Source organism: Mchenga conophoros, linkage group LG2 (assembly GCF_057382185.1).
Source record: "Mchenga conophoros isolate Kocher_MC1m ecotype Shallow Benthic linkage group LG2, M_conophoros_male_GT1.1, whole genome shotgun sequence".
Taxonomy (NCBI): domain Eukaryota; kingdom Metazoa; phylum Chordata; class Actinopteri; order Cichliformes; family Cichlidae; genus Mchenga; species Mchenga conophoros.
Window position 1 is genome coordinate 13,744,300 of NC_140527.1, and position 27,536 is coordinate 13,771,835.

At 43.2% G+C, this 27,536-nt stretch overlaps 1 protein-coding gene across 4 annotated transcripts in view; it reads left to right on the forward strand.

Annotated features, from left to right (window-relative positions):
• glra1 (glycine receptor, alpha 1) overlaps window positions 1–19,636 on the forward strand; it is a 121,437-nt gene extending 101,801 nt beyond the window's left edge. For 2 of the 4 annotated variants that reach the window (XM_085286742.1, XM_085286726.1), the window contains one exon: window positions 14,923–19,636. In XM_085286742.1, coding sequence (XP_085142868.1) covers window positions 14,923–15,231 — 309 coding nt within the window. In that variant the 3' untranslated portion in view covers window positions 15,232–19,636. The remainder of the gene's footprint in view (window positions 1–14,922) is intronic. The other 2 variants (XM_085286750.1, XM_085286734.1) reach the window with 1 other exon arrangement.
• Window positions 19,637–27,536: the final 7,900 nt, after the last annotated feature.

Here is a 27,536-nt window from a genome sequence, read left to right on the forward strand (position 1 = left end):
TGGGATACCACTGGTCGATATTTTCTGGATGTCCACCATCTATATTGTTTTAAACTCCATCCTGGAAGGATGAAGGTCAGCTCCTCCCAGATCTTGATCTCGTCTTATTGGCCTCTTGTTGAGTGGAGTCGGACCGAGCCAGCCAAACAGCCTGAACTCAGCGGCCTGAACTCGGTGGCCTGAATCCCACAGCCATAACCCAATGGCCTGAACCCGATTTCCCAAACCTGGAGACCTTAACCTGACAGCTTAACCAGCTTAACCTTAACCAGTGGCCTTAACCTGGCATCCTGAATCCGACAGACAGCCTGAACCCAGCGACCTGAACTGGGCAGCTTGAATTTTATGGTCTGAACCCTGACAGACAGCCTGAATCCGGCAACCTGAACCCCACAGCCGTAACCAAACCGCCTGAACCTAGCAGCGTGAACTCGACGGCCTGAACCCGACATAAGAACCCTGCCTGAAATAAAAGGTGCTTACCTAAGTCAAATATTTCAGGAGTGCACTTATGTAAATCTACTTACTCTCCACCACTTGTGCACAACTCATCTCATCACAACACCTTAACAACAAGAGGCTACAAGGACGTGTAAGGACACAAAGAAAACAGAGATCAATTCGAGGTATTTGCATTTAAAGCAGGATTTTGCTGAGAGGTCTGCATAATTTGGTGGAAATGGAGGAATTCTTCAAAAGTATAAAACAACTTAAAATTCAGCTCCTTGGGTCTTTTTACTTTATTTCAGGCACAATAAAAATGGAATAAAATGATCCCTTAATAAATGTATGAGCACCCTCAATAAGATCATCACCATTAATCCCGACCGCTGTGAAGGAAATCTGATGACAACGAAGCCCCGTCGGCACACAGCGAGTGAGAGGCGTTCAGTCCTTGGGCGTCACTCGTTCTTAATTAACCTCTCTGGCCAGTGCTTCTAATGTGACTCTAATGTGATCCACAGCCCTCCATTACGGCTGCGAGAGGGCTATCAGTCAGGTTTAAGCTCGCTGCAGAGGAAACTGTCACCGCTGCGCTCCAGCACGCCTAAACCTCACTAACACAGGACTGCTCGATCAAATCTAAATTCCAGCTGAGATGTAAAAATAACCGCAATCTAACCATGATTATAACCTGGTGTTTTAGAAGCCCAGTCATTAGCACAGTTAAGTCCTGTCCTCATATATTTACTGCATTTGCTGTCCCAGATATTGTGATGTGATTCGATGATAGGGTCTTTTGTATTACTGTAGTCTTTACTTTACAGTATGAAGCACCTTGAGGCAACTGTGATGTGGAAATAAATAAAACTGAATGAATGAAATGAAATGTACGATAGCTTCAGGTCATCACTGATGATCATATACACCTCAGGCTGTCTACTTGTCAGGAAGTGACTATGGCTGGATTAAAGGGTGAAGTGTTAAGTAATTAGCTAATGCTTCCTACCTGCATTAGACAGATAAGCCTGTTATGCTAAGGCTTTAGGGAAAACAATGGTTGGAGTCTGCAGCACAGCCTAAATGATTGTGACTATGTGTGATGAACTTACCTGGTCACTTTGAGGATAGCAACCAGGTCTGTAACTTTGGCGATCCAATATGGAGACTTAAATAAGCTAGAGTCAGCCTGCTATCAGTTTATCTGTCATAAATCAGCGATTAACTGTGATAAATTAACAAAAATCACAAATCTGTTGAATTTCTGTTACATAGAAACGAACTACATTCAGAACCTCACAGAGAGAAACAGAAGTTCCTCCACAATAGTGACAAGAGAGTCCTTACTGCAGAACGGCCATCCAACTGACCTAAAAAAACTAGAATACGAGTTCCACTAATCAGCTGGGACCTCGTCTCTCTGTGTCGGACTGAGATTGCTTGGAGACAGGTTGCCTCCCACTAGGTGTTATTCCACTTAAAATTCTGAAAGTGTGACATGTTCCAGGGAAGGCGATTGCCAACCAGTTACAGGAGAACACAAAACTCTGGTAAGATAAACAACTTCCTTACGCCAAACAGAGGCTCTTAGTATTGCTGTTGTTGAGTTGTGTTATTATACCTCTGTTAATATAACAGAGGTATAATATACTTTTATTTTGGACAGAGATTAATTTCCATGATAATCCAGAGCTGCTGGAAAACACTCTGTTAGTGCTAATTAATATACAAATGAAAAACTAGAATTTCACTAACGAAAACAAGAGTTAAAGGCAAGATCACTAAGCAAAATAAAATGTAAAATGATTGGTTTAAAAATCCTTCTAAAGACATTACAAGCATCGGTTTCACCCGTGTTTCCTCTACAGGTACCACAAACTGGTTGGAATTATCTACAGGGACCAAACCAGTTTGTGTATCAGGCTGTAAACACGTTTATTTCTGCTGGAAGGTTTTAACACGGGAGTCTATGAGGGCTGACTCACTGCTGCCCCTTCTGGTCATTAGAGGTTTTGGCTTCTTAGTTTGATTAAACTTTGGGGTGTGACTGCCAAACAGGTGCCCTCGCTAGTCTAGAACTAGTTTTCTCTGAGCTTATTCGTACAGATGTTCAGAACATCTTGCTGCATTAGCATGAAAATTAGTGCATCACTTCCAAGCACTGACAGCAGCAGCTTATAAGGTCACAGTAACAACTTCACAATCAGCGGAGGGCCAGCTGGCACATACACAGAGGCACATATGTGACACCAGTGCACTCGTACGTGTGCTCAGTCAGTGCCGTGACACTCGGGCCGGTCCAGAGCAAGAAGAAGCAGGATTCAGATGTTGCTCGCACATATAAACCTTCGTATTGGGACACGTGAGGATCTGTGGTACGAGTTAAATACACTTCTTGAGGGGTTCCTGTCATCTAGTGGAGTGATTCCTTCCTGAAAGAGAATAACCATCTGTGCTGACTTTAGCCCTAATATACATTAGCTGTGTTTTAAGGTAATTACAATGGTGAGCACATGCCTTCCTCTAAGTGTGGTAATTGTCGTAGGGCGGTACATTGTAATGGATTAGAGTAATTATTCCCCAGAGCGGTTTGTTTCCTGCCATTCTGGCTGCAGCAGAGATGAAGCGCTATGAGCTGCAGCTGAGTACAGTTGGAAGCCGCTGCAGTCGGAGTGAACAATGTCCTCGAGGACTTTGTGGCTCTTATGCAACTATTGAGATGCATGCTGTAAAAGTGCTTTGAAGCATCAAGTGCACATATACAAAAGTGAGAGTGAAAGGACAGCCAGCTTGTGCCTTGATTTCTTGGGGACTGGAAATCTTTGGCTGAAATCAGCAGGTATGCAAATCCAAGTGAAAGCCGCAGCCTGCTGTCGCTCTGCTCCCCGCCCCGGCTCGTATTTCAGCATCGGACGGAGCTGTGTTTGCGGCGCAGGTAGCCACAGCAGCAGCAGTTGGAGGAGTCCCAGTTGTGCTGATTTCTGTGGTTTCTACTCTGATGTTTTATTGATTTGTTAGTGACACTGATAGTTCGGGGACAACGAGTCAGAGAAAGAGCAGAAGCAATTGGACTCAGGATACCTGCTTCAGAAGGACGTCTAATTAGAAAGACAGAGCGAGAGGGCATCAAATAGACAGATACCGCAGCCCTGTGAGAGCAAACGCTGCTGCCAACGTCCACGCAGAGAAACATCCCCCCCTGCTGGGCGAGCACAGCTACTGCATGGGGATCAGATCAATAGCGCCACTCATCCTTGAAGGATAGGCCCGCCTGGCAGCAGCTCGCTTGTTTAACACAGTCAAGCTCTCCAGACTGAAAATGAGAGCCTCTTTAGAAATCAAAGGGAAGTCAAACATTACTGCCTTTGCCTCCGCTTCAATCAGGACTGTCTGCAGTGCCTTCCCTTACAAATTCTCATTAGTATTAAGATGAAGAGAGGCCTTCGTTAAAAAATTATTTGTGAATTATCCACTGTGGAGTGGAGTGGCTCGCATCAGATGCATTAAAAGTGACTGCCCTGCATTACATCCACAGTCAGAGTAACACAAACACTCAAGCACATCAAAGCAGCAAGCGACTAAAGCACACGACGGTCTTCTCCTGCGTCTCGTTCACCTTAAAAACACGAGAAAAGAAGGAGAGCAATGAGATGATGCTTCCTCCCCTGCAGCCTGGTCGGCCTTCTGGGAAGAGAGATGTGCATTTGGAGAAGAGGCCTGGGGGACATGACCTCCCCGCTGCAGCCTCCGTCCCACTGTTTTATAATGACAGCGCCTTATTAGGGAAACTGACATCCTGATTGATCGGCTATAATCAGCTCGTTAGCCATGATTACTCGTTTGGTGGTGGTGGTGGGGGGGGGGGGGGGGGGGTGTCGACATGCTGGTTTCTCTAAATGCCTTGATCTCACAGGCTGTTCGCCAGCTCTGAGAACAAAGGCAGATAAGAGAGCTCGGGGATTAGGAGGCCCAAAGAAGCGCGGTGTGAGCGATGAGCCATACATGGCGGCTGAACCTCTGGATTGACAGGCCGGCTGTTGAGTGGCATTCGGCATTTTTCCTGAGTCCCGATCAGGAAAATCAAGCAAAGTAGTGATTGAAAGTGCTTATAGCCCCTGTTTTCATCAAGCTGCTCAGTACAAGTACAGATTTGTACTGATCACACTACAACATCATGCAAATTTTTATTTAAATATCCATATTTATCTGCCGGACAGGGAAATGTGCCGACCTCTCGCCCTTATTGTAGTGCTGAAAGCCTCGGGATTAGTCAGACATGAATTTGCATGAGGCTCTCCATGTTTTCTCAAGAATAAAAGGATGACCTCTTGGCCAAGAGGCCATCCCGTACACTGTACTATCTACTGTGAGCTCCTCCTGAACTGGTTTCTACCAAAAAACCCAGCCTGTAAAAGGAATGAAACCAGAACAAGGACATGTAATCCTGATTAAACATGTAATAAAATGGAAATCAGCCAATCGCACAGATAAGAACCTCATATGTAGATGACAATAAATGTGTGAGCTCATGGACCACCACGATGTCTCAAGCTCAAAATAACACAGAAAACATTTTTACCATTTCTGTGGACGGTCAACCTTCAGCTTCAGAAACTGTCCTCACCTGCATTAAAAGCTAATACCAGCATGAACACTAACTGACACCAAAATGCAAACCTCAGATTGAGTGAAAAGGTGACGCGACTTCCCCGAAAGATATTTATGTCACACACGGTTGAAATGCAAAGAGAGGAGATACAGGAAGAGAGCAGCAGATCGTGTGGTTCATCATTCCAGGTCACACAGGGCACTCCAATATCATCACTGCCAAAGTTTTACAAAACATCATCAGGAACATCCATAAACTTTCCTCGTACGGCCTTCTGAAAAAATTAAAACGTACAGCTCTGCTTTCACTTGAGATGTAAATGAAGACAGAAAACTAAACAGCAGTGACATTTGCAGCGTTACTAAAGTTGGGCTAGCTGGTATATAATGATGTGCTACGTGGGGGCTAGCTACACAGCTATAGTTAGCATAATATAAACACAGTGAAGCTAACTTTTTTTGCTAACTTTTTTCTACTCGATAAAAGTTAACGTGAGGGTTCCTGATGGTTAGGGACAAATGCAATTGCATGGCAGGATACTGTAAACGGACCAAACTTCAGTCAGGAGAACAACTGAGATAATCCATCCACAATACGAGGTTAGTCATTAATATAATGCTGCATGGGCTGGGCTGGGCTGTAGTTACATTGTAAGGTTTTAAAAACTGAGCTTTAAGATGATGATAGTGATAATAAAAACCGAGAAAGGCCGACAGTGATCACCGGCTTTTTTTAGGGGCTTGTTCAGATTAAATAGAACAAGATATAAAGCATTAAATCATGTTAAAACACATCATCCTTAATAAATGCAGAGTAGTTTAGACCTGGAAGCAGGGTTCATACGTCATCACTTAACAACCAGCTAGGGGTTCAAATTAGGACTTTTTAATTTGCCTCATTAGAGCATCAGTGTGACAGATCTGTCAGTCTGAAGAACTGTAGCAGTTTCATGTAATGTAGAGGAGCAGAAACCAGAAATCTGTCTGATGATTCGCTGCAGGAAATTTCAGCAAGGGCATTCTGGGTAAACTTCCAGGCTCATGTCACCATAACGAGCATATGAAGGACTGGTTTTTCCCTACCTTTGACACTGTGACTCCTCCTCCTGGGTCAGAATCACAATCTCTGATATATTTGGTTGCAGTTTTTTTACCTGTGTTTTTCATGGAGATATTTTCTGTGCCCAAATCCAGGATTCATCCATGTTGGCAGGTTGTAGACAGCAAGCCTGTTCCCTAACCCTCCCCCCACTAGCAGCTAAACAGATCAGCTGCTAGTGACAGACAGACACCCTGGTCTTTATGAGGAATTTCGTGAAATAACAGGACCAAATTATTTAACAGTTATCATAAATGTTAAGGTTAGCCGTTTAGCTATTAGCAGTTACTGATATTGCCGCTTGTGAAGCTATCATTAAGGTAGCAGCTAGCAGCTGTGTTTAATTTGGGAGCTGACCACAAACACGATCTGTCCAGCCCATGTAACATCTGTAACATCATTATACAAAGCTCATTTAACAGAATTACAGTTAGTAGTGTCTCCAGAGTCTAATCTCTGTTCTCTTAAAGTCTCAGACTGAAGTAGAAAAACGTCTGTGGCTCTTTTTTAATGAAAATGGTCTCAAGTGTTGGTATGGTAAATGACTCGCTTACAGAATGCAGTTGGAAATTATTAATGATTCACATAAAGTTTTACTTTTCTGCTCTGAAACTTCACTTATAAGTATGCACAAGGACACAGGTATTAATATGAATTAACTTAATGACTGAGTGTCAGTAGCTCACGAGTGTACTCTCTGCACTGCTGAAGATGAATGAACAACTGCAATTTAAATGTTCTGAACACCCATGCTCACACAACTCCTGTTTCGATATCTCATTGGCACAAATACACACATTTGCACCTGTAACTACGGCAACTGAAAATAACATGTTTAAGATGGCTGATGTGGGCGTCGTGGGAGAGAATGTGGCTAATCAGAGCTGCAGATGATTGTTGAACAAGAAGGTCTCACAGTTTCTCCCATCTGTGACAGATTTTAATAATAAAACTGGGAAGCTCATTTCCGCCACCTGAATGGGAAAATGACTTGAAACTGAGAAAAGAACTTGGAATTTCAAGTTGAGGTGAAATGGCTAAAGGGTAGGCTGTGACGTGCGATCATTCAGTTTCATATAAAGCTTGGTTCCTTGTACTTGTACTGTGATGAGTCACAGGTAAAGAACGAGACCAAGCAACAGCTTCTAAATCGTCATCAGTATCGTTCATCAGGAGCGCAGCAAGCAGCAGCTTCCTGTTTTTTTTCTCGGACATTCAAAGGGTTGTACATGATGAATTCCAGCCCAGGATCAAACTGGAAATGCAAAGACTCGATTATTGATTATTTGACAAAAAACTCCTGAACCAACTGCAACTGTTAACTGCCATGTGTTCTACTCAGAGGCAGCTCCCACGACTTTACATTCCTCAGATTCAAGTTAAGGAGCTGCTGTTTAGTCACACTGCAGATCCATCATGCAGTGCAGCGTGAGGAGTCAAAATAATTGAAAACAGCAACTAGTTTTTTAAAAGTGCAGTTGCCACACCCACACCTGATAACACCTCGCAGGTTTGATGTCTGTGAAATGGGACAGTCCAGCCTTCAGATTTGCGTCACCGCTGTCTTGGTGGAGTTTAATAAACTCAGCCGTCTGCTCTTTGCTATCTAAAATATAACACGACACTGGAGTAAATTCTCTACCATCTCACACTCCTGTTTAATCAGTTTTCTGTTTGACGTTTATTCAGCTGTGTGAAAACTATAACTTTAATCACAGCCAAAATGATTTACTCAGGAACAAATAAAACACTGAAAAAAGCCAAACAATAACATTTTTAAGTTATCTAAGTGACTTATATATCATGCTTAACTTGAGTAGCGAAAGTCCGTGCGGGGTCTGAAAATGATGTGCTCCAGTGTTCTCACCAACTCTAGTGAGCCTTGACTACCCGGTCAGCTATCGAGCTGGTGGGTAACAGACATCAGAGCACTCTTGCAATTATGTGATGTCTTGATAAACCGAGCAGATATTTGAAGTTGACACAGCTGCATTCTCGCCTGAAAATATGTTAAAAGTTTATTTTGTGACACAGAAAGAGTAATATTTCAAGCTCTTTAGTCGTCCTCCTCCGCCATTGATGCATTTGAAAAGTATTTATATTATTATAAAGATATTATAAATACTAGTTTAATGAATACAGTATAGCAAAGAGTAATAAGAGTAATATTACAACTAAGTAGCTGCCGCCATTATTGGAAACTGGAATTGGGTGGGCCGCGCTATTAAATCGGGGATAGGTTGCGCCACGAAGGATACACCTGACCTATCCTCAAATTTGGGGAAATGAAGGACGCATTTGTCGGGCGCATTTGGAGCAGCCTTCGAATTGGGACAGCCTTTGTTGCATCGCTGTGATGTAATCGGCCTTCAAATGTGGCCTCAGGAGGATGTGGCCTACGAATTGAGACACAGCCTATACCTGCACACAGAGCAAAGGAGAAACAGGTGAGACTAATGAGGGCAGGCAGACACAGGTGGAAACGATCAGGAGGGAAGACGAAAACATGAAACAATAAATCAGGAAGTGGAAACAAGACAAAGGCAAGGAAACGTGGGAGAGAGCAGGAAAAGTCCAAATAAGCACCAAAATAGTTTAGATAATCCAGAACAGCCAGATCACGTCCAGAGCTAATTTCTGACTGGATGACTCAGGCCACAAATGAAATGATGAAAAATATTTTGGAGCCCACATATATATATTTTTATATAAATATGAAAAGTGCCAAAGCAGCCTTGGAGCTGTGTGTGCTGACGTAACGGACCCACGTTACCACAAACTGAATGACATGAAGAAGAAACTCAGGAATGCATTTGAAGCATCAAAAACCTCCCCTGCAGCTGCCGTGCTTCCTTCTGCCACACAAAACTATAAAAGTGGTGCACAGCAGCATCTTCGACAAACAGCCACGCTAACCTTCTCGGGATGACAAATATGTTCCCGTGCCCGAGCGCAGTTATTTCACAGATAAAATCAAATCTATGCTGCAATGCAGAATCCAATCACAAGTGGCCAGACAGGAGACGGATCCTGGATGTATTTCCAGGTGTGAAGTGTACTCTGTCATAGCCGGATATCAGTCTCAACCTGCTGCTTATAACAAACTAAGTTGGGGTGAATTAAAGGCACAAAATACCATAGATACGAATGGAAAAGTTCACATTACTTGGATATTCCTGTCAGCACACCAGAATGCACTCAGCACTGACATATTGATGCTGAAATGTCCTAAAAAGCCTCAAATGGCCGTAATCGAGGCGAGAGGCAGAAGGGAGACAGGGAGAGGAAGTGAAGGGCGGTTTAAGATGGATCCACCGGAAAATGGATCGGCTGAGGCAAATGTATAATATATTTCCTTCCCCGGTGCTTGGCTGGAATTGCTTAGGGGGGAAATCATAAAGCGAAACGCAAGCCAAGAAATTCCTCCTCCAGCCTCTTTCAGCAGAGACTGATGCTGGCGTTAGTTGGGGCTGACACCTCTCTGAATCCTGTTTTATGTAAATGCAGGTCTCTAAAACAAGTATCCAAGGGTAATGTTAGCAGAGGAGACATGGAGGATGGCAGGCCTGATGCAGCTCGCTTTCAGCTTCCTGCTAATCTGCTCGATTACTCACATCAGCTGAGGCGGAGATAGAAACGCTTCAATCCAGAGATGAAAGTGTGATGGATGAGTGAGCTAAGAGGTCCTCTTCCTCTTTTTTCCACTCCTCTTTTAGCGTCTTCCCTCGCCTGCGCTGCCCCAGCTTCTTTCTGAGCATTCTACTTTTCAACATTATTTCATTCCCTTTTACCGTCTTTCATATTTTCTTTAACTTTAACTGTACTTGTTTTCTATCTGACCCTAGTCTTGTCTATTGTTTCTGTTCTGCTCGACTATCCCGTCTGTTTCATCCAGCAAAGTGTTCATCTACCAGGTACAGATTAAAGACGAGTCCAGTTATTATGATAAAATTTCACGTGACAAAAGGACAAGATGATGCTGAGAAAATCACACAAGCTTCTCTGTCACCAGTACCAATACAAATCTGGGAACCTTCAGCCAGCTCTGAGTGCCGACTCTCAGCTTCGGTTCAAGGCGGTGAACAAAGAATATTCACTAGGAAATTACCATGTAGTCCCTGATTTCAGGAACATAAATCATACAGAAAGTGTTCATCCTTAACACTTTGTGGAGAGTTCCCCAAAAACGAAACTTCCCGCAGGAACCTGAGCAGCGAGTGTTGTTACACTGCTTCTGTCATCCAACAAAAACCACGGGCACACTGGAAGCCATACATCACGCTGCCTCCACGTGGGAGACCTTCTCGGCTTTCTCTGTAATATGTTCTTCATGTGGTTCGTTTAAAGGCTGATGTTAGTTTTAGTTGCAGAGCTGGTCTGACGTCTTTCGATGTATTTAAAAAATCTAATATGGCCTCATTGGCCAATGATTGGTTTGCCGTAGAAAGGATCCAGTGATCATCCTGATTAGGATTATATTTTTATCACCACGCTGGCCTCGGGAGTATGGTTAGGCCACTCCTAGTGTTCCCTTGTTTAGCATGAGGCTAAAATATTAACCCTGACCTGAAGTGGTGGACATTAAGTTAGGGATGCACTTGCACCGAGAGCTCCTTTGCACTTGTTTACACAAACAGCTTGCAAATGTAATTGCCACAGTTGGAGTAGGTACTACACCGAGTTTGGAGCAGACTTGTTATCTGCTTCATTTATGAAGAGAAGACCACCCTTGAACTGGCTTTAACGGTCAATGTCATATTTGTTTTTGCCCCCCTGGGATTAAAGCAGAGTCTGCACTTGTGGCGGTGCAGAGACCAAACATCTCACGGTCCATAACTTTCCAGATTTCGTATGTGTGTAAATATGTTAGGATTCGATTTTTGGGCCGTATCAGAGAAGAGACATTAGATGAGCTGGATCCTTTGAGGCTCCTTTGTAGAATCCAAAGGGCAAACCTTAATTCTCCTCCGCCCATCCATCCATCCGTGGACTGCGCGGGCCCAGAGCTTGTGTGTTAATGGAGGGCATTTTTATAATTAGGCATAAATGTAATGAATCACCTGGTCCATGCGGAGGCGTTCTTCGATGGGTTCCTTCAGGAACCTTGTGAGTTCTTTTCGCCAAGTCTGCAGGCTGCAGGTCTTCCCCCCTTGTCCCTTATTGTTCTCCTTCTCTGACTTCCTTTCTTTTCGTCATTACTCCACCTTTTCTTTCTCCCTCTGCCGTTCCTCTCATTGTGTCTCCTCCTCACGTTCCTCCGCCCTCCACATTAATCACATGGCAGGCAGAATAAAGCAGAGCATCTGTAATAGTTTAGCAGCGTCACTGAAGGACAGGCAGAGGTCGGCTAGCATCACAGCTAATGCATCGACATCTAGCGCGCACGGGCGTGTGTGAGTGTGTGTGCGTGCACATGTGTGTGTGTGTACATGTATTAACAGTAATAGATGGCTTGAAGTGCATGCAAGGACAGAACGGGGACATGAGGCACTAAAAATGGATCGTTACCTGGTGGTCTAACACTCACGCACACACACTCACACACACTCTCAGTACATCTCCCTCACCCGGCTGCGCTGCTTTATTTGATCGGATTTTTGGAGCATTTTTAACCCTTTTCTCTGTGTTATTGATGATATCAAGACAAACAGGCTCATTATTGACTCTTTTTTAGCTCCTTCCCCCTGCTAGAAACCGGAGGCTGGTCTAACTGAAGAGAACTGAGGCGTCTGTTTGGTTGGCAGCTTGATTTGTTGCTGCTGCAGAGGTTTTGCGTCACTTTGGTCCTTCTGCTGCCAACAGTTCCTCCTCCTGCTTTCGATTTTGCTCCTGCTTGTTTTCCGATCATAAAATGCTCTTTTTCTTTTCCTTTTCAGCCAAAATGAACTGGAAAGATTCCCTGCTGATAAGCTGCCACACAAACTCCCACCGTGGCCTGCGGGAACAAACAAACAAATGGCATTCAAGCGTGAACTTTACAACCTCGGCTTTTATCAAAAACTCTGAAGCCAAACAAAGACGACTCCTTATCATTGAAGCTAATTTTTAATTTCACGGGTGTTGTTTTAAGTTTGAAGGACATTCTGCGCTGTTTATTTTCCTCGTTTAGTTTCCCCACACGCCCTCGCCGTCTCTCAGCCCATGTAGACCTTTGTGTTCGAGTCCCTGAACCAGATAAGGAAGTCATTGTGTCTCCTGTAATGAAAAGGCAGGGTGAGTGGGGCGATAGGATTTTCAATATCTCGCCGCGCTCGGGTGAAAGTGCCGTGCACGCGCCGTAACCTTGAGCACGGCGCACGTCAATCAATCCAAATCCATTCGGCCGCATCCTCCCGCTCCCCTTGGCGACTGAGATGAGCGTACGTGGCGTCCGACGTCAGCTCCTATCGATGACTTCTGCATCTAGGCTGAGCGAGTGTGATCGGCAGCGAGCTTTGGGGTTCGTCCCCCCTGCACAGCGCCGCTGGGCCATTCAGTCGAAATAACAATCGATGAGTCACAACCAACCACTGGAATAGCAACACAGGAAATATCATGATTTAGTGGTGCAGCTCTTAAAATTGCATCTTCTTTTTCCAAATACCTGATGGGAACTTGAATAGAAGACACAATGTTTCTCAAACACACTGCTGTTCATTAGATATATATATATATATGATACTTCTGTATTCATTGCTCATATTAATAAAGTTTAACACATTTCTATTTAATGCCATCAAAGATGGACACACCAATCAAACGTGTCATGATGTTAAAGTTGTGCCTGCCTACAATCAGTCAAACCTGCTGCCCGACCAAGAAATATCAGTCAGATTTATTATGGTTAAAAAAGCAAATCCAGGCTGCCTATCTATGAAAGAGATGATTGTGGTGGCCTTTGAGACTGGTTTGTTACAAGCGTTTTCTTCTGACTGATGAAAGGATCATATAAATCATATAAAAGAAACAATTTTTCCATGCGAGAAAGTTTAAGAATGATGGGACTGTTTTTTAACTGAGGTCAGATGATCCAAACTGGAGCAAAACTCTCATCAGTTGCCCAAGGTTTGGGTTTTTTTTACGACTTCCCTCTCAAAGTCATCTTCTCATTTCTGCTTGGACCACTTTTAGCACTGCTGCTGATTTTAGATTTCTCCCTGAAGTCCCCGAATGCCTCTTTGCTCTTTGCCCAAAATGCTGGCCCTTCAACTTGACTTTCATTCTGGTCACACAGATGAAGTCAAAGGGCCATTTTCAGATATTCATTTCTGATGAACACAGTATTGGGTCCATTTACTGTCTGCACGTTTGAGGTCATGACAAAATGTAAGAGGTCAAAATGGGAACTGCACGGAGTTATTTAAAACTAGAGAGCAGTGGTCCAAGGGCAGTGTTGGTCAAGTTACTTGAAAAAAGTAATCAGTAACTAATTACTGATTACTTCCCCCAAAAAGTAATCCCATTACTTTACTGATTACTTATTTTCAAAAGTAATTAATTACTTAGTTACTTAGTTACTTTTTAAAAACACGATTTAGATCTTTCAGCCCAATTCTACTTTTTCTGCATAATCCATCATACAAAATGTAATCAAATGGAAAAGTTTCTTTTTAAAACTTGTTTTATTAGTTTTAATCTTTTAACTTTATGCATCAAGCAAAAATTAAATTATCTGCAACATTCTCTGACTGGAAGAAATTAGTTTAACATTTAAACCTATTTTCTGCACATTCCAGCACATAAAATATATATATTTTGTGTTTGCACTCAGTCTTTCAAATAGATGCAAGTAAAACACAGCAGAACATAAATAAAGTCAAAGACTAGCGGTCCTGTTGCTCTATTTTCACCTGTAAAGCAGGAGTAGGGTAGGCGGAGGTTTACCCTGGTGCAGGTGTGCCGCAGCGGTCAGTGGAAGAATCCGCGAGTTTCTCTGTGAGTTTCCCATTACGTCGTAGCGCACTCGGTGTTTGCTTGGAAGTTTAAGGGGGGTTTTTTGCTGTAAAAAGAAGTTTTCTTCCCACGCACGATGGACGCTAATGTTTTTGTCACTTTTTATGGAATCAAACTCAAAGTAAGGTCAGTACTTCCACACTTTAAACGCTGCACGCTCATACTCTCTCCCACAGTCGATATGTGATCCATTGTTAATCTGCACACAGCTGTTGTCACGAACGTCGCACTCGCTTACGTCACTGTCATGAGACGTTCTCGCAAAAAAATCACGGTTTTAGTAACACAGTAACGCAGCGTTCCTACGGGAAAGTAAAGGTAATCTAATTACCGTTTTTGCAATAGTAATTCCTTACTTTACTCGTTACTTGAAAAAAGTAATCGGATTACAGTAACGCGTTACTGCCCATCTCTGTCCAAGGGCGTGCAAGAAGATTAGCATGAAGGGAACATTCAGGGGTCAAACCAGGGGTAGTTTTCGCTGTTCTTAACAGGATGGAATTGCACAAAGATGAATCAAATATTCTATATTCTCTCTCTCTCTACATACATTATATATATATACATATATATATATATATATACATACATATATATATATATATACACATATTCTTCTTTTCCTCTTTATTTTAATTAAGACAGTCAGCTGAGAATGAGACGCTAATTCCACCTTAAATTTCTGGTTTATTCAGACACACGGTCATGTGATAAAGTACTTCACTTCCTCGCTTTTCATTTTCACTCCACGTCATCAGTTATTTGTTTTGCATGACTGCACATCTCTGAAATTCACTCACACACACCTCTCAACAGTAACGTCTTTCTCTGGTTCCTAACAGCCTGAGTCTTGGCCTGTGTTGCAGGAGGATGAGACGGGCGAGGGCCGCTTCAGTTTCCCCGGTTACGGCATGGGCCCCGCTTGCCTGCAGGCTAAGGACGGCATGGCCATCAAAGGCAACAACAACAATGCCCCGACCTCGGCCGCACCCGAAAAGAGCATCGAGGAGATGAAGAAGCTGTTCATTAGTCGGGCCAAGCGCATCGACACGGTGTCCCGCGTGGCCTTCCCACTCGTCTTCCTCATTTTTAACATTTTCTACTGGATCATTTACAAGATCATCCGCAGCGAGGACATCCACAAGCAGTAGTGGAGAGCTGAGGAGGAGGACGAGGAGGAGAACGGTGCGAAGAGGAGAAGACAGAGAAAAGGAAACAGAGCGCTGACTTCGGTACAAGATCTGTTGCCCCTTTTTCCACCGAGCGTTCTCTCCTCTTCCTCTTCCTTCGCCTTCATTTGGTCGAGGAAAGTCACTTTCTTTGTGGCGGTCGCTCACCATGGCACCACCTGACGGCTACAGACACGATTTCAAATATTTATTATTGCTTTATTTTTCCTTTAATCTCCTCTCCTACCCTGAAACCTGCCCCGTTCCCGTCTCCTTCCAGCTCCTGAATAATCCGGACCGGTGCAATAGCAATGCAGTAAAATGCATGATATATGAATGTGGCAATATATTCAAGAAACGAAAAGTTCAACTTTTGCAGGCATCCCAGCAAAAACTGTGTGGGAGCAGTCGGACTGAACAAGCGAGGCTTGTAAAAGAAATGTTGTGTTTTAGCTTTTTGTGTGACGACAGATATAATGCTATGTGACGGGTGGGTCGTGCGAGAGCAGTGTAATATACTCATATATGTTATCATAACTGGGAAAAAATAGGATGTTTGTTTCCACAGGTGGGCGTCTGGATTTAAAGGATTTTTCACCCAAAAAAAAGAAAAGAAAAGAAGGCGGGCCGATCGGTGCTTCCATTGAACAAAGCGATGCAAAGGTCGCGCTTTCTGTATATCGAGATTTGCTTCAAATGTGTACTGCAAGCACTCCTCAAAGCTCCCCCTTGCTCCCGCTGCCATCAAGCACCGTGAAACTGAACCGACCTGTCAATCACACGACTGGACGACATGGGACAAACTATCTCATTTATCCGTGCTCAGCGTGTTCCTCTGCCTGTCCTTCATTTCTGTTTTTTCGGTTGTTTCTTAATGAATTTCTGTGCCGACTCAACACGTGGCTCCTGCGGCGCTCTGACACGCAGGAAGGAGGTGCGCTCTGATGTCAGCAGCTGATGTCGCCTCGCAGGCTCCTGGGTTTTTGAGATTTCGCTTTGTTTTGGTGAAAGCGGACAGAGAACTACTCGAGCGAGGACGTAGCAACACACAGATACGTTTACATCTCCAGTAGTGCTTCCTTGCTTTGACCCCGCCTTAACGTGACGCCGCCCATCCCGCTCCCCAGCCGAGAGGACATATGTTACCTTAATTAACTGTATTCCCGCCTCATTCGTATGCACCGACTGTAGCTGCAAACCTCATAAAGCTACGCCGCCATCCACATGCAGAGGCTGTGATGAGGGGATTCGTCATTTGAGGCTTCATAAGTGTGACTAATGATTTTATTTGTTTCGTTTTTTTTTCTTGTACTTTGCACCAGGCTTCTCTATGCAATGATCAGTATATGCAAATATGATTTTTCCCACGTCTTGGCACCCTCATCCACATCCCGCTGCAGACAGTGAAAAAAGGTCTTTCATGCTTATTGGTCAGAATGGAGACAAAGGTGTTGCAAACTGCCCAGGCACTTCTGCCCAATGCACACGGATCAGTAGATGGAGAAAAATATATATAAATATATATGTGTGTATGTTTTAAACTAGAAATCTGAAGGAAGGAGGTGGAAGGAGGAGAGTGATGATGTGTGTGCAGTGAGAACTCTGACAGGCTGTGATGTGCAATGTTCTTTTTTTTTGCAAACATTTAATCAGTCTCACACTATCTTTTTCTGCTTCTTACACAAAAACCTGCCTTTGCAGCCAAACCTCAAAGGAGCACGTCGACGATTCTTTGTGAGACACCGGGAGGCCTGGCTCAGCCGCACTGCCCAGTCAGAAACATTTTATTAAATTCCAGCTTGTGCGCTGGTTAAATTAGCCCGATGTAGCTATTATATATTATAGTTTGTGTTTCCTGGTTCTGTCCCAGTCCACAGACATACTGTAAGAGTCTTAGAGAGAGCGGATGAATATTTCCGATTATTCCTCTGATAACCTCTGATCAGTGAGCCACCAGCTGAAAGTCAACCAGCCAGCTAGACCTTCCTCGCTCTGACAATAAAACATGGATTATTTGTTTTGGTCTAAATATCAGACATGGGGAGATTGGCACAAAGTGCATCTCCACTGTTAACTGAAACAAACATTTCGCTGTCCAACTCTGCATTGTGAGAAAAAATATGATTTAAGAGGCTATAATTTCATATTCCTTTTATCCTCAGAGACAGAAATACAAAACAATATTTTCATTTGGATGATTTCTTCATTTCTCTCCTCCTGCTGTTTAATCCATGAATCCGCAGCAAAGGGATTCCTTAAAACTAATTTGGGTTTTGTGTCTTTTACAGAACATCTGATGTAGATTTTAATTTACATCATTCGCTTTGTCTCAAAGTACACTGCGAGCAATCCGAAGGGCTATGCTCCACCTCTCCCTCTGCTCACATGATCCCAGCCTGTTCTGACTTTAAAATGGAAGTGCCATAAAATCTGCTTCAGTCCAAACTATGCATCTCATTCACCGAATCATTCCCAGAAAAGGAAAACTGCTCAAAGCTGGGACCTCAGAGGTGCTTCGGTTACTTACAGAGGCCGTTTTATTTCCACATGCGCGGCTGTGTTTCCGTGAGCTCCGGTCGAATCCCCGCCTTCACCCTCTCACCCTCCTTATCGTTACACCTTCAGAGATGTGGGCACGGATTCAGATTCAGAGCAGATCAGACGGTTCAAGCAGGGAAAGTAAAAAGGTGGTGTTTTTTCTGAAAACCCACAAATATGCATGTTAAATGAAGACCTCACCCAGGTCTAAAGTCACACTTGTACTTCTCTGCTATTCATGTATGTGGGAGCAACGAAGCAAAACAAGCTCACTGGGCCTTTCAAAGGCTGCTGCGATGCTTCTCACACAGCGTTCTTGGTTTGACCAAAGTTCTCCAGAAATCACCTTAAAGCTAATTCCAGGTAATAAACTCTTTCAGTTACACGGGTTAGTCAAGCAGGTGCAGTACTTAAAAAGTAAACCGTTTAGTGCTGCTGAAAGGAATATTTTATATTTGTGTACAGGGACAAATCAACGCTGTCTTAAATGGAAGTGTTCGACTTTTAGTCCACCTGGCTCAGTCGTGGTGAGGCACACAACAAACTTTAAAATATCTTTTATAATAGAGCTTGAGGTGCAGCTCTTCCCAGCAAATGAACTTATAGATCCGTGCACGCTCGCCAGGAAAATCGTATTTTGTAGACTTGGCAGCTCCTCTGAGCGACACGTATGATGCAAACCGCCTCTGATGGCCTCTGTTTGCAGTGAAGCCTCCTCTGTGGTCACGGCCTGCACCCAGGTGGGAAACCTCAGCCGGCTCAATCTGATTAGGACGGCTCCTTTTATCTTCTGTGCCAAAAACACAAGGACATCAGTCGCCTGTTTTACATACACATGCACATCTTCTCGTGCCATATGGGGGTTGAATATGCAACAAAAAAAGAGGACCTAGAAGCATATCGTGCATCCATTCAACCACCATTTCCCAGCATTTACGGCCCTCCCCTCAGGCGTGGGTCTCGTGCGTGTCATAGTTGTTGTAGAGCTTTTTGTCAGGCCTCATGCCGTCGTATTAATCATTGTTCTCTGTGGGTTTGGGGGGCAGAGGGGGGGATACTGTGGGTTGGTTTTGCATCGCGATGTGATGCAAACTGACAGAAGGATGAGAGAGCGGGATGCATTTTTAGACGTTTATGGATTTTAAAGTAGCATGGTTTGATTTGCCGATGATTAATGATTCACGGGCTTTTGCAGGGTTTGTTTGATTCTCTTGTATTTTATTGTATGTACTATACAACCCGATGACCCCGAGGCAGAAGGAGAAAAAAACAGAGACTCTCGAACTGCTGTGAACTAAAGGAAACATTATTATGACGATTCTTCTTCTTATTATTTATTTATTTACTTTCTTTGCACAAGTTGGAATGGCCTTAATTTTGCTTTAGTTGCTTCTCTCGTGTATTGGCACAAAGTGCACCTGTTTCGTTTGCCGAACTTACAATTATGCTCATTATGACGCTTATAATCTGAACGTGCACATCAGAGCAGAATGAAAAAAAAAAAAAAGTTCAGCAAATCCTTTTTATTTTTCATTAATCTGAGAATCAATATTTTGCATGAATATAAATAAAATGGCAGATATTTTGGCTTGTATAAAAAAATGTGAAGCAATTTGAAGAGAAAAAAAAAAGAATGTACCGTTTCTGCTGTATCTGTATATATCTAAATATTTACTGAAATATGTCATACTACTAATTCTATTAATGATTAAAGGTTTTCTGAACAAAAATCTCTTTACCTGTTTTTGAACATTGTCGAGGTTGTTGGAGTTGGATCTTCTGCTTTCTGTTACTCGACTCAAGGATCTGTGTAATCGTTCGAGAAAAAGTATTAAAAATTGCAAAGAAATCCCGGCTGCAGGTTGTTTTTATTTTAATAAAGGTCAGACTTCTTTGTTGTGTTTATCGTGCTTTCAGAATTTCTTTGCCCCACCTACTGCTCACGCAAAATTCCTGCAATTAGAGTGCTTCGCGTTAAGCTGCAGACAAGGGAGCAGGTCAACCATGTGTCCTAAAACTTGACGTTAGAAGTCGGAAAAATGCGTGAGTGTGAGGATTTCCTACAAAACTGCAGTTCTTCTGAAGTGTTCCTCTTCTGCAGGGGTCAGTATTGGCGGTAAACCGGTGACGGGGTCGTGGGTGGAGCAGCAAAAGCTGGGTCGTGTGCTCTGACCCAACAGACGAGCTGCTGTAGCTCAGACGGCCGGTGTCAGAACACACATAGCATCAGTGGCCACCAGAGGAACACCTCGCACTAAGGTTCATTATGGGACGGTGGGCCGGGGTCCCTGTATATGTCTGAAAAAGCAGTCGCACCTTTCCATCAAAACCTCTGATCCTGTTGAATCCAGGAATATGGCATGTGGCTATGTCAGGTACATGATGTACTCCAGGTAATGATGTTAGCACCTGGAAAAAAGCAGAGACCTCCAACGGGCTCAGGGAGGGGCTGCGGCCACCTGAGAGCACAGAGGAGAGAGAAAAGAGAGTCTAAGGGAGGATTCGGGGTCACCTGGTCCAGCCCTAACTATATGCTTTAGCAAAAAAGGAAATTAATCTTAAAAGTAGAGATCGTGTCTGTCTCCCGAATCCAAACTGGAAGCTGGTTCCACAGAAGAGGGGCCTGAAAACTGAAGGCTCTGCCTTCCATTCTACTTTTAAGTGCTCTAGGAACAACAAGTAACCTGTGAGAGGTAAGTGCTCTAATGGGGTGATATGGTACTGTAAGGTCATTAAAATAAGATGGGGCCTGATTATTTAAGACCTTGTATGTGAGAAGCATGATTTAAATTCAGGGAGCCGATGAAGAGAAGTCAGTATGGAAGAAATCTGCTCCTTTGAATGAAAAGAGCAGATTTAAATGGCAGGTCCTTTAATTATTTTATTCCCATTAACCTGTCTGCATGGCTCTTACTGTAAAACACAGCATTTACTTAGCAAGAGGAAAGTTGACGTCATCATTTAGACCTTATCTCCTGCTGTACTTTTTCACTGGTGTTTGGAGAAGGACCAAGTTGGATATAATATAAAAGGTGGATATAATGTATTTAATATAAAAGAGGAGGCAGCCAATATGGTCTGGACTGCACAAGTGCACACATATCATCAGTGTAAAGTTACAGATTTGTATAGGAATCCACGCCTGGAAGCAATTTAAATGTCTGCAGCACGACCACAGGAGCTCCACCTGAGCTTTGTTTTTAATCCCTACACGTTTCAGATTTGGGGGGTTGTGTTTTTTTCCCCATCAGGATCTGAGGATAGATCCAGAAAGCTCCAGAGAAAGCTTCTAAGTTAGGTGTACACTATGTTCCCCATTTTCAAACAAACTGGAGCTTTTTCAACAGGTGGTCACAGAAATAACATGACTGGTAAGTTAAACAGCAGCAGAGCCCGCACTTTGACAAGTTCACTGTTTCTTTCCAGACTAGACTCCAGGAGTGGATATTTACCTGACAGAAATCACCTGCATGCAAATCTTTAAAGCCACAGGGCCGTTGGGCTCGTTGCTCATCTGTTAGTCAGCCTGCAGCCTGCACTCAGGTGGGAATTGCACTTTCAGTTTGACCTGGTTCTGAAGTTTATTGCAGCCGTTCCCGTGGGTCAGACACTGAGTTTGGTTTCTTTTGGTTCTTCCTCTCTGTATCCGACACCCCAGCCAGTAGGAAACATTCCCACAGTGATGGCAAACTGGACCTCAGACGGAAGCTCATGTGTTCAGTAATGAAGCTATGTGATCACTCATCTGCCTGGTGCTCTGTTCTTTGCTCCAAACCAACTGCCCTTTTCACTTTAATCTCACTCCTCTGATGTCATTCTTATTCATGCAGCCCACCTCCTCCCCATCTCCACCTCCTCCAGGTCCCTAGAGAACCATCCAAGCCTCCAACAACTGTCTACACTCCTGAGGATGTGGCTCTGCTTTGATGGCTCATCAGAGTCTAATCACACAGCTTAACTGAATTCTGTATCTCAGTGAATCATGTTCAGGCCTTAAAAAGGAGAAACTGTTTAGAAAGTTCTAATGATCGTTATAATGTTTGTGATAAAATGTTTTAATCAAATGTTCAAGGAACATTTTAAGCATCTTTATATTTTAAAAAAAAAAAAACCTTCCTGTAAACTGTCTTCTTGATCTCCAGTGTGAGTGAAAGCAGGATGTTCCCCCGGCAGCATGCAGAGCTGCATAGACTTGAGGTCAGGCCGAGTATGAAGGACCCCGAGTGTGGCAGACCCACAGCCGAGCGTCTGAAGGTCAACTTTTCACACTGTTATAGAAACTGTGCCTGGGAGGGAGGGAGGGAGGGGCTTGTTCTCAGGATCCCTCAGTCACAGGGACAGATGAAGTCTATACACTCCAGCTTCATGAAGTGTCAGGCGAGCTGGTTTCAACAGGAAATCGATGCTAATCATGTCGATGGGAGCACCTCTTATATGTCTCGAGACTCCGCCCAGCACGGTGCTGAGAAATGATCCTCTGTGTGTGTGTCCAAAAATTGGACGTTTACTATACTTGTGGGGACTAACAGCCCTTATGGGGACCAAATGCCCAAGTTTGAAGGCATCTTTGAGGCTCAGAATGTGGCTTAGTGTCAGGGTTACAGTTAGGTTATGGTTAGGTTTAGGCTGTGTGTGTGTGTGTGTGTGTGTGTGTGTGTGTGTGTGTGTGTGTGTGTGTGTGTGTGTGTGTGTGTGTGTGTGCAGTACGAGCTGTTAAATCACAGTGAGTGGATCTGCGTCAACATGACTGTTTTACTAACAGGACCAGAAACTGGGCACAGACATTGTCAGAGATTTACAGTTAACAAACAGTCAGGTGAATAAACAACAATGAGACACTTGTGTAGGTGAAAAGCTCAGAGCAAATCACACCGAACTGAAGTATTCGTTTATTTTTATAGGTTACATCGTCAATATGCAAATATAATCACATTTCCTGTTACGCAGGTCCTGATGTCTGTCTGCATGCAAGCTGTGTGTGTGTGTGTGTGTCACAGAGTATGTGTGTTGCAGGTCAATTTCTAAGAATAATATAATGCAAGTCAACTTCTGCGGATATGTATTTCTGTGCTGGTCTCTTGTCAGTGTCACAGGGTCAGCTTCCTGTTTCTACAGAAAACTGTCTGGTGAAATATGTATAACATAACTTTTGAAGCATAAGCAAATAAAACATTAAAAACTCCCTGACAGACATGCTTGTATATTCAGAGTCTGTTTTCTGTTAAAGCTGCTCATAGGGGGCTACCTGATTAATTCAATTCAACTTTATTTATACAGCACCAAATCACAACAACAGTTGCCTCAAGGTGCTTTATATTGTAAGGTAGACCCTACAATAATACATACAGACAAAAACCCAACACTCATATGACACCCTATGAGCAAGCACTTTGGCGACAGTGGGAAGGAAAAACTCCCTTTTAACAGGAAGAAACCTCCAGCAGAACCAGGCTCAGGGAGGGGCGGGGCCATCTGCCGTGACCAGAATCACTGTGGGTTCTTTACCTTTAAATATAAAGCATCTTGAGGTTACTGTTGCTGTGAATTGATGCTAAATAAATGAAATAAATTGAATTAAACTGAAGTTTCATGCTCAGTTGGATTTAAGTCAACTGATTTCAGCCCCCTTGTTTTGGCTTGGAGAAACGCTCTTGTTTCTCTTGTCCTGCTGCAGATTTAAATTCAGGGAGCCAATGACAGTCCGCGCATGAATAAAGCCCACCTGAGGAATCCCAAACACTGGGATGGCCTGACTGATGGGGACTGTGTATGAGAGTGACTGACTTTAAAGTGAGGACTGTGTGTTTTAATTGTGTCTGCTCAGTGTGTTTGAGTGAAACCTCCACACTGTGAGCAGAGGGCTCCCTCAAAGACAAACGTGTCTTTGTCCCAAACATCATGGAGGGACTGCACACACACACACACACTGACCCAACGCGATCCAAACCAGCTGAACTCAAGGTCTGTAATGATACCACACTGTAATATATGAACTTAATCTGGTATCAGTAATGGCACCATTATTCCTTTAAAGCTCATGCAGGGTCATTAAAGACGTGTTGGTCACATTAATACTAAAACAAAGTTGTCAGAGTTTCATGAATGTGCAGCTCTGGCACATCAGGCTGTCTGATACACCACACTGGGTTTTAATGACTCGGAATCAGTGGTGGTGGTGATGATGATGATTGCAATTTTTGTGCCAAGGGATGCAAACCTTTGTAAATAACCACTCATTAATGGTCTCATTTATCTGGCCAGTCACTGATCCGCCAGCTCTACTGGGTAAAATCGAAATATGTGCTCTTGTTGATTGGTGCTTGGAAAGATTCTTTCAACAGACAGGTTTTGGACACGCTCAGATTTCCTGTTTTCTTACATGATGCGTGTCATGTATCATTTAGATAAAAGGTGAATCTGCTCAACTCCTAAAAGCAGCACAGCTTCACTCTGACCGCCTCAAATTAAAGACTGGCTTCCACAGAGAAGTCAGAGATCAGTGTCAGCAGCGGGACGGCAACTCCACAGCTGCTCAGCTCTGGATCTCAGAGCGAGGAGGGCGTGAAGTGGAAGTTTTGATAAGCGGCAAGAGGGCACGTCTCTGATGTATAATGCACGTCAGCTGGAGGGCGGCTGCAGAAACAAACGAGCAGGTGTGAAGGTGACAGAGGTCTGACAGGAGGCAGAGAGGAGCACACTGACAGGAAGCTGTCTCCTGGTGGTTTTGTTTACCAACTTAAAGGTGATTTATTCAAACTGAGCCGAGTTTGGGCTCCATTAGTGTCACTGGATGAATATTGGACATTGGACATGCTTTCTGGTACCACCTTAAAAACACTGCACCCCTCTGGTTATTAAAGTGTCAGGTAGAGGAGCTGGCAGGTAATAAAGTACCTGCTCTAAATTTTAATCTTCTAGGTTTGTTCTTTGAACAGATCCCAGTGAATGAAATCAACGTTTCATTTTTAATACGTTTTCTTTGTGGAGTTTTGTAGACGATCAATTTCTAAAATGACAGACATGTAAAAAAATAAAAAATAAAATAATAATCACAGTTTAATCCTACACGACAGCAGAGGAGAGCTCGAGATTGTCTCTATAATCGCTTCCCCCATAAACATGGATGAATAAATGAATCTGTTTGTGCTTTTTTATTGTTTTTCTGGTCTATTTGTCCTCTGTAGGTTTTATGTGGAATTTCTTGAGGACAAAGACACCAAATTTATTTAATAGGTCAGCATCGCTCCCTCGCATCATGTAGATCAGGGGTGTCAAACATAAGGTCCAGGGGCTAGAATCAGCCTGGCAAAGATTCATCTAGCCCACTGCATTTCCAGGAATACTGCTGGGAGTCAGCCAGCCTTCATCTGGATTCAAGTGGTCCTAAAATCTGAAACATTTTCTGGTCCAAAGCATCTTCTTATCATCTTCGATGCCCTGTACCAACACAGAGCAGAGTAGCTATCTGAACGCTACTCCAACAGAGGTCGATTATCTTGTTAATAATTTCACCTCCTCACTACGTACGACTCTGGATACTGTAGCTCCTGTGAAAACTAAGATCTCAAATCAGAAGTACCTGACTCCGTGGTATAATTCTCAAACACGTATCTTAAAGCAGATGACTCGTAAGCTGGAGAGGAAATGGCGTGTCACAAATTTAGAGGATCATGATTTAGCCTGGAGAAATAGTTTGAGAAATAGTCCTCCGCAAAGCCTGAACATCTTACTATTCATCACAGATTGAAGAAAATAAGAACAACCCCAGGTTTCTCTTCAGCACTGTAGCCAGGCTGACAAAAAGTCAGAGCTCTACATGCAAGAAAGAGGAGGAGAAAAAAAGAACTCCTCCCAGACTGAGCTCCTAGGGGAGAGCAGTTTGAGAATAGAAAAAAAACAAACATTTCTTACGTCTGTTATTCACATCTTTATTACAAACAACCATCCCTTTAACGTTAACTAGTAATGACTTCATGAACTTCTTCACAAATAAAATTTTTATCATTAGAGAAAAAATTACCAATAATCATCCCACAGATGTAATATTATCTACAGCTACTCTTAGTACCATTGATGTTAAGTTAGACTCTTTTTCTCCAATTGATCTTTCTGAGTTAACTTCAATAATTACTTCCTCCAAACCATCAACGTGTCTTTTAGACCCCATTCCTACAAAACTGCTCAAAGAAGTCCTGCCATTAATTAATTCTTCGATCTTAAATATGATCAACCTATCTCTAATAATCGGCTATGTACCACAGGCCTTCAAGTTGGCTGTAGTTAAACCTTTACTCAAAAAGCCATCTCTAGACCCAGCAGTCTTAGCTAATTATAGGCCAATCTCCAACCTTCCTTTCATATCAAAAATCCTTGAAAGAGTAGTTGTCAAACAGCTAACAGATCATCTGCAGAGGAATGGTTTATTTGAAGAGTTTCAGTCAGGTTTCAGAGCTCATCACAGCACAGAAACAGCTTTAGTGAAGGTTACAAATGATCTTCTTATGGCCTCTGACAGTGGACTCATCTCTGTGCTTGTCCTGCTAGACCTTAGTGCAGCATTCGATACTGTCGACCATAATATCCTATTAGAGCAATTAGAACATGCTGTAGGTATTACAGGTACTGTGCTGCAGTGGTTTGTATCATATCTATCTAATAGACTCCAGTTTGTACATGTAAATGGAGAGTCCTCTTCACACACTAAGGTTAATTATGGAGTTCCACAGGGTTCAGTGCTAGGACTGATTCTGTTTACACTATACATGCTTCCCCCAGGCAGCATCATTAGAAGACATAGCATACATTTTCACTGCTATGCAGGTGACACCCAGCTCTATCTGTCCATGAAGCCAGATAACACACACCAATTAGTTAAACTGCAGGAATGTCTTAAAGACATAAAGACCTGGATGGCCGCTAACTTTCTGCTTCTTAATTCAGATAAAACTGAGGTTATTGTACTTGGCCCTGAAAATCTTAGAAATATGGTATCTAACCAGATTCTTACTCTGGATGGCATTACCTTGGCCTCCAGTAACGCTGTGAGGAACCTTGGAGTCATTTTTGACCAGGATATGTCCTTCAACGCACATATTAAACAAATATGTAAGACTGCTTTCCTCCATTTGCGCAACATCTCTAAAGTTAGAAATATCCTGTCTCAGAGTGACGCTGGAAAACTAGTTCATGCATTTATTACTTCCAGGCTTGACTACTGTAATTCATTATTATCAGGATGTCCAAAAAACTCACTGAAAAGCCTTCAGCTAATCCAAAATGCTGCAGCAAGAGTACTGAGAGGGACTAGAAAGAGAGAGCATATTTCTCCTGTTTTGGCTTCCCTTCATTGGCTTCCTGTTAAATCCAGAATTGAATTCAAAATCCTGCTCCTCACATACAAGGTCTTAAATAATCAGGCCCCATCTTATCTTAATGACCTTGTAGTACCATATCACCCTATTAGAGCGCTTCGCTCTCGCTCTGCAGGCCTACTTGTTGTTCCTAGAGTATTTAAAAGTAGAATGGGAGGGAGAGCCTTCAGTTTTCAGGCCCCTCTTCTGTGGAACCAGCTTCCAGTTTGGATTCGGGTGACAGACACTATCTCTACTTTTAAGATTAGGCTTAAAACTTTCCTCTTTGCTAAAGCATATAGTTGGGCCTTAGTTGTGCTGCAATAGACGTAGGCTGCCGGGGGATTCCCATGATGCATTGAGTTTTTCCTTTCCAATCACCTTTCTCACTCACTATGT